General features: G+C 31.2%; 1 protein-coding gene across 1 annotated transcript in view; it reads left to right on the top strand.

Moving 5' to 3' along the window:
• The first annotated feature begins 597 nt into the window (after positions 1 to 597).
• LOC142318086 (T-cell leukemia homeobox protein 3-like) overlaps positions 598 to 19,429 on the top strand; it is a 224,805-nt gene continuing 205,973 nt past the window's right edge. The window contains exon 1 of the mRNA XM_075354615.1: positions 598 to 1,005. Coding sequence (XP_075210730.1) covers positions 648 to 1,005 — 358 coding nt within the window. The 5' untranslated portion in view covers positions 598 to 647. The remainder of the gene's footprint in view (positions 1,006 to 19,429) is intronic.

The following is a 19,429-nucleotide window of genomic DNA, read 5'->3' as shown; positions in this document are numbered from 1 at the left end:
CCTGCATATATTACTAATACTATATATGGGAAAACGTGAGTGTTGAAAGAACTGATGAATATACATACCTTTAATTATTGCTGAATAATCGAACAATTATACATTTTTTGTTTTAGTAAATTACTATTTTAAAAAAATTAATGTATTTACGTTTTTATTAGTTTAAAAAATAACTTCGTGATTTTAAAAAAAAGTATAAATGCTAATAGCATGGAAAGTTGTGATATATTTGTATTTTAACACAGTAACTTAATAAATTCAACAGTTAAAATAATATTACTTTTAAATAATGCAAAAGAAGATTTGCGCAGTAGAAATTACATGTATTATCGGTCAGTGATTAGATCGGCGTACTTAGTGTTAGTATAAATTTTTGTCGATAATACTTTTCGTTAAATACGATAATTATTTTTATAATAACATGAATTTGAGTAACTTAACTTAATAAAGAAAAGGTTTTTTGAATGAAGTGATGTCTAGACTTTTTTATTATAAATTACAAAGTTGTTCAGTGAATTTAACGTTGTGCGTTTACAACTAATTATGTAATGTTAATCGTATATTTAATAGATTTTTAAATTTACCGATTAAAAATAAAAAAGTACTTTAATTTGCGAAAGGAAAAGTGTTCAGAATTTATATTTCAAATGAGTATGACGTCGTCTCTTAGCGGAGTTGTCTCCGAAGAGGAGCAAGAGCAGGAAATCAACGTCGATTCCGGTAACGAAGAAGGTGAAGACGATGAACAGTCGGCTCCCAGTTTGCCGTTCAGTATTTCTCGTCTTCTCGGTGACAGTCCTCGACGGCAAGAATCGACGGCTCCAGGAGCTACGAATCTATGTCCTCAGCTACCTGTTTTTGCTCCAGGAGGTGTTATTCGGGTACCCGCGCAAAGGCCACCGCCTCCAGGATTTCCCTGGCTAGCTATGGATCCTACTTCGCTGATGCATCGATCAGCAGCAGCTGCTGCATTTGCATCTCATCTCGTCAAAGAACGGCTATCTGGTAAGTAGATCGGTTCATTTATATATTACATTGTTATATATTTAATTTAAAAAAAATAGTAATATTTTCATTTTAAAAGTGTGAAAAGAAATTTACCCGGAATTTTTGTACCAACGCCGTCTTCCATATGATCAGGATTAGTGGAATTTTTAAAAAAAATTCCCAATAAAATAATTATTAAAAAACAAAAAACCCGACTACTAATTGTACGCGCATCTACCTAAATTAATTACGAAAAACTAACAAAAAATCGTAAAACAAGCACAGAAACTTGTGCTTCTAACAATTTTTTGTTAGAAAAGGAAAAAAAAATTTTTTTTACAGGTATTTTTTCAGGTTACATCCTGACCCCCGTAAGGGAAAACACCCGCTTTGTGACGTTCCTTGGCGCGGGCCACACTTCTCCCTCCGTTTCTAGCCCTGGGCTTTAGCCCAGGGCTTAGCTAGGGCTTTAGAGAATCTTTTAGACTCTCTAAACTTGATAACAAAACACAGTCATCAGTTTGGTCTCTATCCGGATGCCACCGATGCAAATGCCTCGGCAGACATTTCCATCAGAGTAGTTATACAACCTTCGTATGGTCTCTTCCAACTACGACCACCTACATACAATAACTTACAATCCTCAACTATTAAATTAATCCGATTAGCGGAAGTCTGATCCTCATGCCTTCCTCTAACACTGAAGGATTCAGACCAAACCTCTTCCTATATCTAACGTCAATTAGACTATGCACTCGGATCATTACTTGAATCTTTCAACACCAAAAATATTATTCTCATACCTACAAAAGAAGTTTTGATCGCAACAACGACAATTTTGTCCTACAATTCAATTTACTCAAAGTCCTCTTGATTTATTTAAAAAATTAAGAAAAGGATTAACAAATTTAATAAGTCTCTAATGAAAACATACCCATTCTCTCTCTGATCTGGTCCGCTTTCGGGAGCGAGGTCAATGCCTACACTCAGGATACATGCCAACCCCCGTAGGGGATGGAATGTGGCGATTCCGGTCACCACATCACTTCCTCCGTTCCTAAGTCTTATGGACTTTACCGGAGGTCGTCTTATAGACCCTCTAACTGATTACACATCACAATTTTCAGCCAGGCCTCAGTTGGAATACCATGGATGTAAATTCCAAGTAGACATCTACATCAATAATTTATTTCTCAGCCTTTGACTTCGTTGCAGGCTTTCTTCGGACATCTTCACTCTTCTGTCCTACTTCGTTGCCCTCAGAACGAGCTAATCGAGTTTGCAGAAACGCAAACTCCGCGCCTTTTTCAATACTTCAGTTGAACTAAGCTAGAAATTACTGTAAACGTCATAACTTTCATCTAAACGAGTCTAATATCGATTATAAAACTGATACCACTCAGATTTTTGATAGCAACAATGATAATTTTAACCTAATTCTGCCGTTAGGTTAAATAAACTATTATGAAAATAAATCAACTTTAAACTTTAACTGGAACTTCTGGTTTGGTCCGCCGGCATTGAGGACAGACCTCCCGCCTCCCACTGCAGCTCAACCACAGAGTCTCGCGTGAGATTTACTTTTCCCCGGTAACGGAGGCGAAGTCAACGCCTTCACTCTTCCAATCCGCAGCTCCAACATAGGGTTCCCTACAAGTAACAACAAGTCGGTTGTTTCTCGGGAGGGTGGGTACCACGCTACCGATCATGACACAGCTACATATTTATTTTAAGCAGATTATCTAATATGGTCTCGATGCCAAGTACGCCCACCTTCAGCTAATAAAGTGACCAGACGGGTCTCTAGCCACCCGGGGTACTACTCAAACCCCTTCAGCTAATTTTTAAACGGCAAGAAACCCAAGAAAGCCAGCCACAATTAACAATTAACTGCGGGTTTTCCAGTTAACCCACGACTTTAGAAAAGAATTCACTCTCTCAAGTTCCCACGTGAAGATCGTCCAAGTTTCACTTCCATATAAATCGATGCTCCAAACATACACTTTCAAAAATCTTTTCCTGACATTTAAATTAATTTTTGACGTAAACAAATTATATTTCTTACTGAAGGCTCGTTTAGCTTGTGCTATTCGGCATTTTATATCGCTCCTGCTTCGTCCATCTTTAGTAATTCTACTTCCCCAAATAACAAACCCCTAGTAAGCGATTTTATTTTACGATTTTTAAATGTATTGATATTATACCCAGTCGATTATCATTTACGAATAATTTACCACAAAAAGTTCATTTAGTTTAATGTAGTCATATAAGTAGTGTGTTTTTTTTAAATTTTCATTTAAAATTACCGTGGTAAAAAATTTGTATTTTTAGAGTAATTTATTTTATTTTTAATATTTTCTCTTACAGAAGTCGATTTAATTTTTAATTTTCTTTGTAGGTTTTAAATAATTTCACGCATTTAATTACCCAGAATAAATAAAAACATAATATAAAAATAACACTTTACCATATCAGCGTAAAGTTATTTGTTTTTAGAATACGTTTTATCTTATTACTAACACAACATATAACACTTTATGTTGTAACAGAACTGTATAGAACGTGTCAGTAATTTATTGTTTTGATAAAATTACGCTGGCGATAGCATTATTTTAACCTAGGACAGGCAGAAGTACTTAGTTTACTTCACTTCCTCACCAGGCTACCAGTAATTCCCTGACCCGCATGTTCATGCCTCGATGCGTTTATTGTTATTACTGTTATTATTATTTATATTTCCGTAATTGTTAGAATAATATTATGCACTTCTGTTTACAATAACCGTTAAATCAAGTATAGAATAAATGCGGTTTTAATAACGAGAAAGTATATATATAATGGTTTGTTAAAGTCTTTAAACTTGACTTTGATTTTTGGTGATTATTGAAGCGGGTTCGAACCGCGCCTTATGTTACCGCTTTCACAGTTTCCTAATTATTTGAATAATAATTAGGAATTATCTCTGGAATGTCGGTTTAGATTTTACAGCCAATAAAAATTGTCTGTCTCTTTTTATCATATTATAATCTGCAGTTCCTCAAAATGTATTCGGCTGAGATCGGGTTTTTAAAAGTTTATTGTTATAATTTATCATTTTTTGAGGATAGTATGTAACATAAATAAATGATCATGACACCTAAGGAATGAAAAATTATAACAGAGTTAAATATTCCCATCATTTAAAAAAAAAAAACCAAAAAAAACACGTAAATTAATGAAACCTATGCGATTTTTCATCGGAACATTAAGTGATTCCATAATGTAGCGTCATGTTTTCACAAATTGCTAAAAACTTCTAAAATAATTCAACATATTTATTTATTTATATATATATTTAAAGAAGATTTCATCCATTATTTACTACAACCAGTGTTTTTTAATTTTTATTTTTTTTAGTTTTATTATTTAAAAAATTAGTAACCGTATTTAAATTGCATAAACATAAAAAAAAACATATAAATGAACTTCAGTTCATAAAAATTTAGATTCATTTCAATTTATTTGTTGCTTGAATTTGAAATTAGGACTAAAACTGAAATACTCTACTCTTTGCTGGTAATAAGCTTTTTGCTTATCTAAAAATCACACAGTTTTCTTGAGAAATTCGGAAATTGAAAATAAGTTTTTTATTGTTAAAAATAATTAACTTCAGTTAATATGATTCATGTAAAAAAATTTTTAAGTCAAACGAAAATTTATTTTAATTTTTTTATATGTTATGGAACTGATTATATTTGTAAAAGGAAATTATAGAAAATACCTCACGTTAGATGAACATAACTGAATATAAGATGCCATTTGTTGAAAAAAATTTCCATTATCTAATACAACCATTTATTTATTTGAAAACGGTATTTACTATTTCCAACTAAAACCTTCAGAAAATTAAAAAAATATATATATATTATTGAGATATTTTTTTACAAAAACTTTTCAATTCTTTTCATTTAAACTTCGTTTGGTCGTATTAATAAACTCTTGTAGAAAGAAACCATTTAGTGAATGATTATTTCATTTTACTAGAATTTTTAGTTAACCTGTTTAATTATAGATTTCTTTTACTCACTATAGTAGACGTTCTGTATGATTGCGATTGTAACCCGATTTGGAAAAAAGTTGTAAGAAAATTAAGAAATGCTAAACTTTTCTTTTTTTTTATAAATTTTTAATTTAATTTTCCTTAAAAAGTAGTTCTTCAGTATCACAAATATAAAAAAAAACTATATATTTAATTTTTAAAAAGAAAAATTTGTTTGTACTGAAGCACTAAATAATTACGAACTCGCATCAAGAAATGTAATTTTCATATAAGCTACTTATAATAATTCCCATTTATTATAAAATTCCTTACGAAAGGAACACTGTCCTCCTCTTTCTATCTTCAATGTTCCGATTCCGAGTTTCAAGACTAAAAATTTGGGTTTACATCTTGATCGACGACTTACTTGGGCCAAACATATCTAAGCGGAAACAGTTGGATCTTAAGTTTAAACACATATAGTGGCTGATAGGACATAGATCTCGGCTTTCAGCAGAAAGTAAATTATTAATTTATAAATCCGTTTTTAAGCCTGTTTGGACTTACGGACATGAATTGTGGGATACGGCATGAAATTCTAGTATTAACGGACTTGAATGCTACCAGACAAAAACACTGCGGTAAATATTCAACATACCCTGGTACGTAAGAATAGTCTCATCTATAACGATCTCAAGTTGCGAACCTTTTGGCAGGAATCTCTCTGGTCAGCCTACTGCACCAGAGTCGTTTGGATCGGCACCCAAATTATTTGGCGGTCAATTTATTAGATGACACGATCATTGATTTTCAAGCCCCTGCTGAGGAATAATATTCTTGGTTTGTCTTATCGTTTCAATTAGGTGACCTTATGGTCTGACCTTTATATGAAAGTGAAACTTGGACAATCGGAGTATCTGAGAAGAAAAGGTTAGAAGCTTTTGAAATGTGGTGCTATAGGAGAATGTTAAAAATCAGATGGGTGGATAAAGTGACAAATGAGGAGGTATTGCGGCAAATAGATGAAGAAAGAAGCATTTGGAAAAATATAGTTAAAAGAAGAGACAGACTTATAGGCCACATACTAAGGCATCCTGGAATAGTCGCTTTAATTTTGGAAGGACAGGTAGAAGGAAAAAAATTGTGTAGGCAGGCCACGTTTGGAATATGTAAAACAAATTGTTAGGGATGTAGGATGTAGAGGGTATACTGAAATGAAACGACTAGCACTAGATAGGGAATCTTGGAGAGCTGCATCAAACCAGTCAAATGACTGAAGACAAAAAAAAAAAAAAATAGTCTGACCGTACGGATTGCTTTTCTACTTCATTATTAAGTCACAAGTCGCTGGCTCAGTGGCTACTTAATGTTAGTTCAAATAGATCTTATTTACGTATTGTTCAATTATCTTGCTGAACAGATTGTAAAGTTACTGTATCGTTATAAAAAAAAAATATATATGTATAAAATTATAGACAATAATTGCGGACGGTTCTTCTTTTTTTCCGGTTACATCTGTCTTAATTTCAGTAAATAATAAATAATTTATGAATATAGAGAGATAAGATCAAAAAATCCATCGCTATACAGCCACCACTAAACATACCAAAGTTTTAATTTTTATGTAGGCTGTATTTCATAGAAAAAAATCAGCGATATAATTTTATAAAAACATGTACAGATTATTATCTACATAACTTAACATTCAATCGTACATTTCATGTGGTTTCACTTTTTTATTTTGTTTTAAAAATATTTGTCATGAAACGGTTTTAATATTCATCTTTTATCACATGGAGTGATTTATCGATCCGCTCCGGTGTAATGTATCATCGCTTGAAATTGTCCTATTGTTTTTGTTGCCTACATAATAATCGTTGTTGGAGGTTTTAAAATTAAATCTTTTATTTTTTATCACCATTATATAAATTTCGATGTAATTATAATAGTATTCTAATATATGACCTTCTAAAAATTAATAAAATATAAGTTTATGTTTTTTAGATTTTTGTTGAAATTTTCGAATAATAATTCTTTTAAATAGATTATATTCGTTGAATATTTAAAAAAAAATGACCTAATAATAGTCACTCTAAAAAAAATTAATTTAAAATAATGAATAAATCAACCTCAAAAAATTTAAATATTTGTTCACCCGTTAAAATGAATTAAAACAACTTCTAGTCGTGTAAAAGAAACTACGTAGCGAGAGAAATCAATGTAATATAACATTAGTAGGTAAGTTGCTAAGAATGAAACGAAGCCACTTAGAATAGGGGTAGAATGTAATTAGTATGAATGGGAAATAAAATTCAATCCCAAAATAAAAATATAACTTCTCTCGTAAACACCTAAACGTGTTGATAATAATGTTATAATTTATTTCAAATAACGTTTAAAATTTACAATCACTAAAATAAACCTTACCGTCTAGACTGTTGAACTGGTAGGAGTAATATAGTACAATATTTCTTAGCTTCGTTGCTGGTTGTCAAATACCGATCGGAAATTATTGTGTAGATTTCTATAAAAAAAAAAAAAGACGAGATTTAAACAGTAAAAAGCATCAATGAAAAAAATACCCAGATATCGGCCTGGTTTACTGATAATACTTACGATGTAATCGATGAATTATAATGTAGAATATGAAATAATACCCAAGTCTTTATCGTTGAAAGAGAATATAAATAGTGGTATACCTGATGAAATTGAGAAGAGAAGAGAATATCTGACATATTTTCTCCACTCGAACAAAAAAATATTACTTAAATTCTGTGTTAAGTATTAAACTTAAGCGAAATAAATAACGCGACTGCCCAAAAAAGAATGTAATGTATTTAGGGTGTATGTATGTGTATTTGTTTCATCGTAGGAGCTCAACAGCTGAACCGATTTAGATGTATAACCCCGTGTTGGAATCCTTATGTAACCGGAAGTGTTATAGGGTATATACATATGTATATATGTAATATATATATATAAGATTAAATTAATTAAAAAAACTTATAAAAAATAATAAATTCCGTTTACGGGATTTGCATAATATTATTTTTTACGATGTACGAGTATAGAATATTCAGTATTAGTAAAATATGTGGAACATCTTCTAGGTATATCTAGAGGAAACAACTTGCTTTTTTTTTGTCTTCAGTCATTTGACTGGTTTTATGCAGCTCTCCAAGATTCCGTATCTAGTGCTAGTCGTTTCATTTCGGTATACCCTCTACGTCCTACATCCCTAACAATTTGTTTTACATATTCCAAACGTGGCCTGCCTACACAATTTTTCCCTTCTACCTGTCCTTCCAATATTAAAGCGACTATTCCAGGATGCCTTAGTATGTGGCCTATAAGTCTGTCTCTTCTTTTAACTATATTTTTCCAAATGCTTCTTTCTTCATCTATTTGCCGCAATACCTCTTCATTTGTCACTTTATCCACCTATCTGATTTTTAACATTCTCCTAAAGCACCGCATTTCAAAAGCTTCTAATCTTTTCTTCTCAGATACTCCGATCGTCCAAGTTTCACTTCCATATAAAGCGACACTCCAAACATACACTTTCAAAAATCTTTTCCTGACATTTAAATTAATTTTTGATGTAAACAAATTATATTTCTTACTGAAGGCTCGTTTAGCTTGTGCTATTCGGCATTTTATATCGCTGCTGCTTTTCGCCCATCTTTAGTAATTCTACTTCCCAAATAACAAAATTCTTCTACCTCCATAATTTTTTCTCCTCTTATTTTCACATTCAGTGGTCCATCTTTGTTATTTCTACTACATTTCATTACTTTTGTTCTGTTCTTGTTTATTTTCATGCGATAGTTCTTGCGTAGGACTTCATCTATGCCGTTCACTGTTTCTTCTAAATCCTTTTTACTCTAGGCTGGAATTACTATATCATCCGCAAATCGTAGCATCTTTATCTTTTCACCTTGTACTGTTACTCCGAATCTAAATTGTTCTTTAACATCATTAACTGCTAGTTCCATGTAAAGATTAAAAAGTAACGTAGATAGGGAACATCCTTGTCGGACTCCCTTTCTTATTACGGCTTCTTTCTTATGTTCTTCAACTATTACTGTTGCTGTTTGGTTCCTGTACACGTTAGCAATTGTTCTTCTATCTCTCTATTTGAACCCTAATTTTTTTAAAATGCTGAACATTTTATTCCAGTCTACGTTATCGAATGCCTTTTCTAGGTCTACAAACGCCAAGTATGTCGGTTTATTTTTCTTTAATCTTCCTTCTACTATTAATCTGAGGCCTAAAATTGCTTCCCTTGTCCCTATACTTTTCCTGAAACCAATTTGGTCTTCTGCTAACATTTCTTCCACTCTCCTTTCAATGCTTTGCTTTTTTAGATGGTTTAAATCCCTTTGGGTGATTATAGATGGATCCTTATCTGATTATGTTTAGTAAGCTAAATATCAATTTTGTTAAGCTATGACTTCTTTATCACTACTATTAGGTACTATCTAGGCTAACCCAATTCACACACAGACACACACACACACACACACACACACAAAATATATGTGTCGTATATTAACAGACGTTTCGGTTTCGGACCTGATGGATTCACTGTATTGAATATTCACAACTATTTATTAATTAAAATCGAATTTTTTTATAGTGGAATATAAGTGATTCTATAGTATTTTTATTTAATGAAACTTGTTTTAAGCAGCCTGTTTTTTTAATTTATAATTTAATATAATACATTTAAAATGTAGAATTAAGATAATATTCTCGTGTTTGTATAGGTTATTATATGCTCTTCCGCGAATTAATATGGATGTCACGTTAGAACAAGTTGTAAACAGCTTTGTACGTTGCACAACAACCTGTTTAGAGAAATAAAAAAAAACAGGTTCAACTAAGAAATGATCAACACGAATTATTGTTTTAGTTAATAGTTAATTCATTAATTGGTTTGTCTAACCGATTAAGTTTTTAAACTCGATCACTCTTTCTCTTTGTTAACAAAGGTTTATCGAACAAAGGTTTTAAATTTAAAGTAACATTAATTTGATGTTATAAGGCGATATCTTTAACTTTTCTATTTTTTTTAAACTATGTGTAAAGGTATCTTGTATACATAAAGAATAGATTTATTTTTCTGATTACTATTTCACGTAAATTGTTTTAATACATTTAAAAATTGCCGGTTTTATTATAAATGTCATGTAAAAATGATAATGTAATACTATTGTCAAACTGCTATAGTTCGCAATATCTTGAAATAATTTAACTTAAAACTGACATACGAATTTAGTTAAAACTAAACATGTGTTTTCGTACTATACAAGAAAAATTAGTATATATTATTGTTGTATGTCTAGAAATATAACATTTAATATTTTATAGTTATTACTATCACTCTTTAAAAAAACAGCTATTTATCTACAATCTGCTCTTTTTTTGTGAGCTTGTTAGCAGCAAATAGAGATATACTGTTATATAATGTTTATCATTGTTGAGAAACTCACTGGCATTCTTTCTTGGAGCCTTTTTGTGTTGTGTTATATATCTCTTATTTTAAATCTTGTATTTTTAAGTTGAATGGATATATCTGCTTCATAGTCTCCCTGGGATATCATCGTTGTCTAGAAATGTAGTCCTTTGTGATTTTATTGATTTTGTAGTTTTTGATGATATGTTATGAATTTCTTTGTTAATAGTCAGTATGTTTTATTTTTGGTAGATTATAAAATTAGGATGATTCCTTGTTGGCTCAGTGATTGTGCGGAGGAGTTTCAATTGAAACCGTTTTTGGAGACAGTAAGATTTTAATATTTTAAATGCTTGTTCACTACAATTGAATTCCGCAAATCCAAAGAAATTTCATAAAAAATTTATGAAATCAGGAGAACGTTATTGAAAATTATAAGGTTCCATAAAATTTAGTAAAGTTATAGAAACTTACATGTTAATTAGTTCCATCTGTGTACGTGTGGTTTCCAAGTTTGTTGCCTATTAAGATATTTTCCGAGGTATTTTACCTAGTCTAATAGGAAAGGAGAATGCGCCCGTAAAATACACGTGGAATTGTTTCTCAAGGCTTATCAATGGGTAATATATAAAGATTACACTACTCATAAAAAATGCTATGAAAAACCTCGAAAGAAATAATGATATACGTAATTAGTAATACTTTATACATATGAAACATTAAAGAAAACTTTGTTTATTTGTCACTGTAGTTGTATATAATCCTCCCGTGTGTGTAGATATGCTCCTATGTAACAAATAGTATACTGCGTCAGTTTACCACCTTGTCCAAGACACCTGTGTTATAACAATATTTAAGTGTAATTGAACTCGAATAGGTATAAATTATACGTTTAAATCTTGAATTGACTTTTAGCAACCCACAAATACGCTCATTTATATAATTTTTTTTTTTTGTCTTGGATGCAGCTCTCCAAGATTCCCTATCTAGTGCTAGTCGTTTAATTTCAGTATACCCTCTACATCCTACATCCCCAACAATTTTTTTTACATATTCCAAACGTGGTCTGCCTACACAATTTTTCCCTTCTACCTGTCCTTCCAATATTAAAGCGACTATTCCAGGATGCCTTAGTATGTGGCCTATAAGTCTGTCTCTTCTTTTAACTATATTTTACCAAATGCTTCTTTCTTCATCTATTTGCCGCAATACCTCTTCATTTGTCACTTTATCCAGCCATCTGATTTTTAACATTTTCCTATAACACCGCATTTCAAAAGCTTCTAATCTTTTCTTCTCAGATACTCCGATCGTCCAAGTTTCACTTACATATAAAGCGACGCTCCAAACCTACACTTTCAAAAATCTTTTCCTGACATTTAAATTAATTTTTGATGTAAACAAATTATATTTCTTACTGAAGGCTCGTTTAGCTTGTGCTATTCGGCATTTTATATCGCTCCTGCTTCTTTCATCTTTAGTAATTCTACCTCCCAAATAACAAAATTCTTCTACCTGCATAATCTTTTCTCCTCCTATTTTCACATTCAGCGGTCCATCTTTGTTATTTCTACTACATTTCATTACTTTTGTTTTGTTCTTGTTTATTTTCACGCGATAGTTCTTGCGTAGGATTTCATCTATGCCGTTCATTGTTTCTTCTAAATCCTTTTTACTCTCGGCTAGAATTACTATATCATCAGCAAATCGTAGCATCTTTATCTTTTCACCTTGTACTGTTACTCCGAATCTAAATTGTTCTTTAACATCATTAACTGCTAGTTCCATGTAAAGATTAAAAAGTAACGGAGATAGGGAACATCTTTGTCGGACTCCCTTTCTTATTACGGCTTCTTTCTTATGTTCTTCAATTGTTATTGTTGCTGTTTGGTTCCTGTACAAGTTTGCAATTGTTCTTCTATCTCTGTATTTGAACCCTAATTTTTTTAAAATGCTGATTTTAAATCATTTATATTGTGAGTCTAATTTTTTGTACTCTAATTAACAATATTTACTTATGACTTTTCTCACGGAGAGGAAGATTTTGAAAAGTTTATTCAAAAATGTAATGGTATTTAAAATTACTACATTTAAGATTATAAACAGTTGTTATTTGTAATAATAAGTCGGAAAGGCCAATGTTAAGGCTATGAGATCAAATAGCAGAGACTCGACGACTCGTGAAAGGAGGCAAACCGCAGTCAACCGCCGCCACCAGGTAGCACAAGCTTAGCTCTGTACACTGAATGCGGTGTAACATTGTTGCGCAAACATGACCAGGCAATCGTAGTAAAAGCGGAATCGCAATCTTATTAGTCTCTCAATTTTGTCATCGTAATATTTTAAAGTTTAGTTGTGTAATTTACTTATAGATTATACTATAGATTACCTGTTCATTGTTTCATTGCCGACACTAATGAAAGTGATATCGTGTATCCTGCTATAAATAGCTGTAATAAAAATTAACATTTCATTTTTTTAAATTTGTCCGCTTTCTAGTTTATGCTATATGCAAAAGTTTTTTTTTTACGTACATTCGTTATTTTTATTATTCGAAACATAATTATTTATTTATTATTAAGTAAATGAACCTGATTTTAATAATATGTAATGTAACGGGTTTTGCCGTTTTAAAATTTTCTGTGGACAAGGTCCGTTTGTAAGATCCTGAAAAAATATGATGACAATAAAGTTATTATACTTTCCTGGCATCGGCTGTTTATTTTTATAGTATGAAAAAATAGTTTTACATGAAAAAAGTTAGCCAAGATTTCTTTTTTGGAGCAAGGGTAATTTGTGATGACGTTTTATCGTAAAATTATCATTATATGTTTAACAAAGAAAAAAATTTTTTAAATTCAAGAAATCGGTAAAATTTTAAATCTATTTTTCTGCTCAATGTCCTCCAAATGAATCTATTGATTTATCTAAATTTAATTTTTTAAATAAAAGAAACTATAAACAATCCACTAAAAAATGTACAACCAATAAACGTTGCCTATGATTTCTTTTTTAATAATTATATTAAAAGTTTAAATAAAAAAAAGCTTTGAAAAAATAAGAAAATCGATATTTTTAAACTTTTATCGGCTCTCCTACCCGCAATATTCCCCAAAGTATTAAGCTGACAAACAAATTCTTCTAAAAATTATCAAATAAATAAAAGAATACTTTTTTTAGATTTTTGAGGAAGGAGAAATTTGGGGCAGTTTTTCTTTCAAATGGTAAGATAAACATGTACGCATATACTGAGGTTAATATAAAGCGGGGTTTATGTCTAATGGTGAACTCGTCATCAGCTGAAGTCCGAGAGTTCTAAATTTCGAATTCTAGTAAGGCAATTACTTTTATACGGATTTAAATACTAGATCGTGGATACCGGTGTTCTTTGGTGGTTGGGTTTCAATTAACCACACATCTCAGGAATGGTCGACCAGAGACTGTACAAGACTACACTTCATTTATATTCATACACATCCTTCTCATTGATCCTCGAAGTAATTCCTTATGGTAGTTGCTGAGCCTAAACAGGAAAAGGAAAAAGAAAGTGGTTAAAATCTTGAGAATATTGACCCCATAAAATTATCTACTCCCTTCGAGATATTGACCCCAAAATTTTACAAAGTTGCTCCATATGCACGAGTTTTTCTACAAAGTTTTGTCAAAATCAGTTTATCCAGTCAAAAGTTATTAAGCTTTTAAGACAAAACACGAACATACGTACTTATATTTGAAAATTACCTCCCACTTTTTTCCTTTTTTTTGGAGATCCTGGGTTATGAAACGTCGAGAAATGAAAAAACATATCTAATTTTTTGACTGATTACGACACTTTCCTTCTTGCAATAGAGCTTTAGAACTGAGATGCCAGGAGATTAAAAGAAAAAAAAAAATTGTGCTTAAAATGTTCGTTTTATTCTGTACATAATTTCGTGAAAGATCTATAAAAGTACTACTAAAATATGAAAACTGTTGTCTGAAATATTTCAAAGGATAGGAAAATGAGATTCGATTTTCAAAAGCAAGAAGTGAAACTTGTCCGCAGTATTAAATATGGATTTGAGTTAAAAATAATCGTAAAATGTGTAATATTTTATGCCCGCGAGTCACTGACTATTAGAAAATCCGATAAATGAAGAACGAACCTTTTAAAATATAACTTTCTCCATCATTATTTACGCAGCCCCCTGTTCCGGTCCAAAGAAAGTTTCTTTACACATATTTTGCCGTCTTCCCTATTACCTTTTCAGTTAATATGTTTCCAGATGTTTTTGTATTCTACCGTCCTCCGTATAAATACCATTAACGCCTTCGTTCCTCGAGATTTTCATTGATGATTTATCGTTCAACTCCTGACAATCGTCCGATGCCCCGGTTCTATCTTGAGCTGATCAACTTTTAACAGCACGCAGAAATTTCATTTCTGGAATCTGGATTTACATCAATCCTTTTTGCCGATAGTCCAACTTTCTTCAATTCATAAAGGGATAAGCAGTGTCATAATCTTGTAAAATTTTATTTTATACTCGAATTTTGCCCTACATTTAAGTCTACAAAGATATATATATTGTTAAAGAAAATACAGGAAGTGCAAACTGGTGAAAGAAGAGTGGATTAAAGAAAAGTGTTCAGAAGTGGAAAGAGAAATGAACATTGGTAAAATAGACGGAGCATACAGGAAAGTTAAGGAAAGTTTTGGGGTACATAAATTAAAATCTAATAATGTGTTAAACAAAGATGGTACACCAATATATAATACGAAAGGTAAAGTCGATAGATGGGTGGAATATATTGAAGAGTTATACGGAGGAAATGAATTAGAAAATGGTGTTATAGAGGAAGAAGAGGAAGTTGAGGAGGATGAAATGGGAGAAACAATACTGAGATCTGAATTTAACAGAGCATTAAAAGATTTAAATGGCAGAAAGGCTCCTGGAATAGACGGAATACCTGTAGAATTACTGCGCAGTGCAGGTGAGGAAGCGATTGATAGATTATACAAACTGGTGTGTAATATTTATGAAAATGGGGAATTTCCATCAGACTTCAAAAAAAGTGTTATAGTTATGATACCAAAGAAAGCAGGGGCAGATAAATGTGAAGAATACAGAACAATAAGTTTAACTAGTCATGCATGAAAAATCTTAACTAGAATTCTATACAGAAGAATTGAGAGGAGAGTGGAAGAAGTGTTAGGAGAAGACCAATTTGGTTTCAGGAAAAGTATAGGGACAAGGGAAGCAACTTTAGGCCTCAGATTAATAGTAGAAGGAAGATTAAAGAAAAACAAACCAACATACTTGTCGTTTATAGACCTAGAAAAGGCTTTCGATAACGTAGACTGGAATAAAATGTTCAGCATTTAAAAAAAATTAGAGTTCAAATACAGAGATAGAAGAACAATTGCTAACATGTACAGGAACCAAACAGCAACAATAACAATTGAAGAACATAAGAAAGAAGCCCTAATAAGAAAGGGAGTCCGACAAGGATGTTCCCTATCTCCGTTACTTTTTAATCTTTACATGGAACTAGCAGTTAATGATGTTAAAGAACAATTTAGATTCGGAGTAACAGTACAAGGTGAAAAGATAAAGATGCTACGATTTGCTGATGATATAGTAATTCTAGCCGAGAGTAAAAAGGATTTAGAAGAAACAATGAACGGCATAGATGAAGTCCTACGCAAGAACTATCGCGTGAAAATAAACAAGAACAAAACAAAAGTAATGAAATGTAGTAGAAATAACAAAGATGGACCGCTGAATGTGAAAATAGGAGGAGAAAAGATTATGGAGGTAGAAGAATTTTGTTATTTGGGAAGTAAAATTACTAAAGATGGACGAAGCAGGAACGATATAAAATGCCGAATAGCACAAGCTAAACGAGCCTTCAGTAAGAAATATAATTTGTTTACATCGAAAATTAATTTAAATGTCAGGAAAAGATTTTTGAAAGTGTATGTTTGGAGTGTCGCTTTATATGGAAGTGAAGCTTGGACGATCGGAGTATCTGAGAAGAAAAGATTAGAAGCTTTTGAAATGTAGTGCTATAGGAGAATGTTAAAAATCAGATGGGTGTATAAAGTGACAAATGAAGAGGTATTGCGCCAAATAGATGAAGAAAGAAGCATTTGGAGAAATATAGTTAAAAGAAGAGACAGACTTATAGGCCACATACTAAGCCATCCTGGAATAGTCGCTTTAATATTGGAAGGACAGGTAGAAGGGAAAAATTGTGTAGGCAGGCCACGTTTGGAGTATGTAAAACAAATTGTTGGGGATGTAGGATGTAGTAGAGGGTATACTGAAATGAAACGACTAGCACTAGATAGGGAATCTTGGAGAGCTGCATCAAACCAGTCAAATGACTGAAGACAAAAAAAAAAAAAGAAAAAAAAAGAAAATACTGAAAATTAAGTCGATGCAAAGTTTTAAATTACTACCGAAGAAATCCAGTCTCCAGAACAAAATTTGAAAACGGTTATATCTTAAGATACTTATTAATCGATTAAATTGAAGGTAGTTCAGTGTGTAAAAGCAGTAAGGTTAACGAAGATTATGAAAAAATCGATAATTGAACATGGCTAGAATAGTAGAGGGATTGATGCAGAAGGAAGTTATTGCACCCCACATCGCGCGTACGTGGGAGTGAGTGAGCTATATTTGAGAATAATGTATTACTGACAATCGTATTTTTTATCCAACATTAAAATATTTATGAAAATGCCTGCATAAACAGAAATACTGTTACAATATCTCATTAAATCATAAGTAACCGTTATATATCTATTTTATAGGCGTGTTACGTGAATGCAAACGTGCAATAAAAACTTATTTTTTTGTGTTATACAATATAAGGATGCCTAGTTTTGTTTCTATAATAATAATTATATATTATTATCTTTAAAACATTCATTTTAATAAAAAGTCAGCTAAATACCTTACGTTTCTTTTGATTGTTTACTAGTAATATTTATTGCATTCTAATATAATTCACAATATTATAGTTGTTTTTTTTTTTTATAAATAAATAAATAATTAAACCGGTAATTGGATCATAAGTATAAATCATACAGATTACATAAGGAAAGGTCGATGTTTCTTATGCACTAATGATCCATCTGTGAGTATAGATTATAAAAATAAATTGTTAGTTTCATTACAACTTGTTTAATATTAACAATTTATTATCCTGTTTATTTTATGTTCAAAAATTAATTTGATAAACATATTTTGTTTTACCAAGTCGTCTTTAGTAGAAATTTGTATAATAAAGTGTAAAAAATGGATTTTGTTAAAAACGTCTGTGAAAGGTAAACAAAGTTAATTTCCTGTTATATAATTGTAACATTGTAGAAGAATAATTGTAACATTATATTATTTATTTGTTTAGCCGTACAATAAAAGGAATTATGTTAGTTATTTTGACATGAATTAAACGTATCCTAATTTCAAATTACCAGATGAGCGGAACCATCTTTATTCATCATCAATAAGAGCGATTAATTTAAGTTAAACCTTTATGAAAGTATTCTTTACCCATCTATGAAATAAAAAAAAAAACATTTAAGTTATATAATCGATATAATTAATAAATAAATATTAAATAGTTACCATTTGGCATCAGATAAATAAACGAAAACAAAAGTTTTGCGATTTTTTTATTTCAGCAGGGTTCCGTAAACGAAAATTGCGACTGAATATGTGGTAAGCGATAAAGATTTATTTGGACAAAAAAAGGGTTTTTACGCATTTAAGTTTAGTGTTTTTATATTGGCAAGTTAACAACCGAATAAAACGGAAGTTCTTGTATTTGTAGTTCTATAAATTTCATGGCTCGTCCGGTCGTTTTCACTGCGTTTATCGGGAAAAAAGTAAGAAAAATAAAGAAGGTGATATGATCAGCAGTTACATAGCAGTATTCGATGGCTGGACATCGATGAAATTTAAGGGGTGGGCGATGTCTGTGTGGGTAGGGTTGTATCTCCCCTTGTAACGCGATTGCCACGTCAACACCAGACCACACATCCATCTCACAACCACCCTTCCTTTCAAACCGCTCTTGTCTCATTCATAGATTGACGACATTCTTGACTACAAACAAACGCAGAGGTTTCTTATAACTTATTCGTCTTCAATTTAGCTTTTATTTTACAAAGACTACATCTCAGCTGAATTGTAGTTATGAATAATTACATTCATGTATCAACAGTAAACGTTGGAATAGATTTTTTTTTGTTTTCACTCATTTGACTGGTTTGATGCAGCTCTCCAAGAGAGTATTTCGGTGTACCCTCTCATCTTACATTCCTAAAAATTTGTTTTGGAATTGATTATTATCAATTAAAATCGTTCACAAACACAAATAATAATCGAGACGCAATTTTTTTTTTTTTACTTACGATTTTGAATGTAGAAATTGAGTTTATTTTAGCTTAGATATCAACATCAATTAAAATTTGCTCAGATTACATCCGTTTTATTAATGGAGATTAATCTTGATTAATATTAATTAAAATGTTCCTTAAAATGTAAATTTTTCGTTTTTAATATTTTCTGATCACATTCTGTTGAATTTTTTTATTTCAATAATTTGCTAACTCCTCTCCGCTTACTCATTTTTCAGTCGAATTAATCAGAATAACATCCATTTTAATGTATTATTTCTGGGAAGCTAAAAATCTGAAAATAATTTTTATCGAAGTAATTTTATTTCACCTGTTTTGAAGCGATAAAATAAAATATCAGATTATTTTTAAAAAATAATGTTGATTGAAAATGCTAAGTTCATTTAATATAATTATCAAACAGTAAATTAATGTACGAGAAGTTTGTTATCGAAGTATAAATTATACTTGGAGTCAACGTTTTTAACAAGCATAATTATAATATATTTTTCATATTGTCACCTTTTGAATATCCTTTAGCTGGAAACTGTCGTAAACCACAGTTTTGTCCGTTAAA

Source organism: Lycorma delicatula, chromosome 1, assembly GCF_047948215.1.
Source record: "Lycorma delicatula isolate Av1 chromosome 1, ASM4794821v1, whole genome shotgun sequence".
Lineage (NCBI taxonomy): Eukaryota > Metazoa > Arthropoda > Insecta > Hemiptera > Fulgoridae > Lycorma > Lycorma delicatula.
The sequence above is the reverse complement of the archived record's forward strand: the minus strand, read 5'-3'. Positions and strand labels throughout refer to the sequence as shown.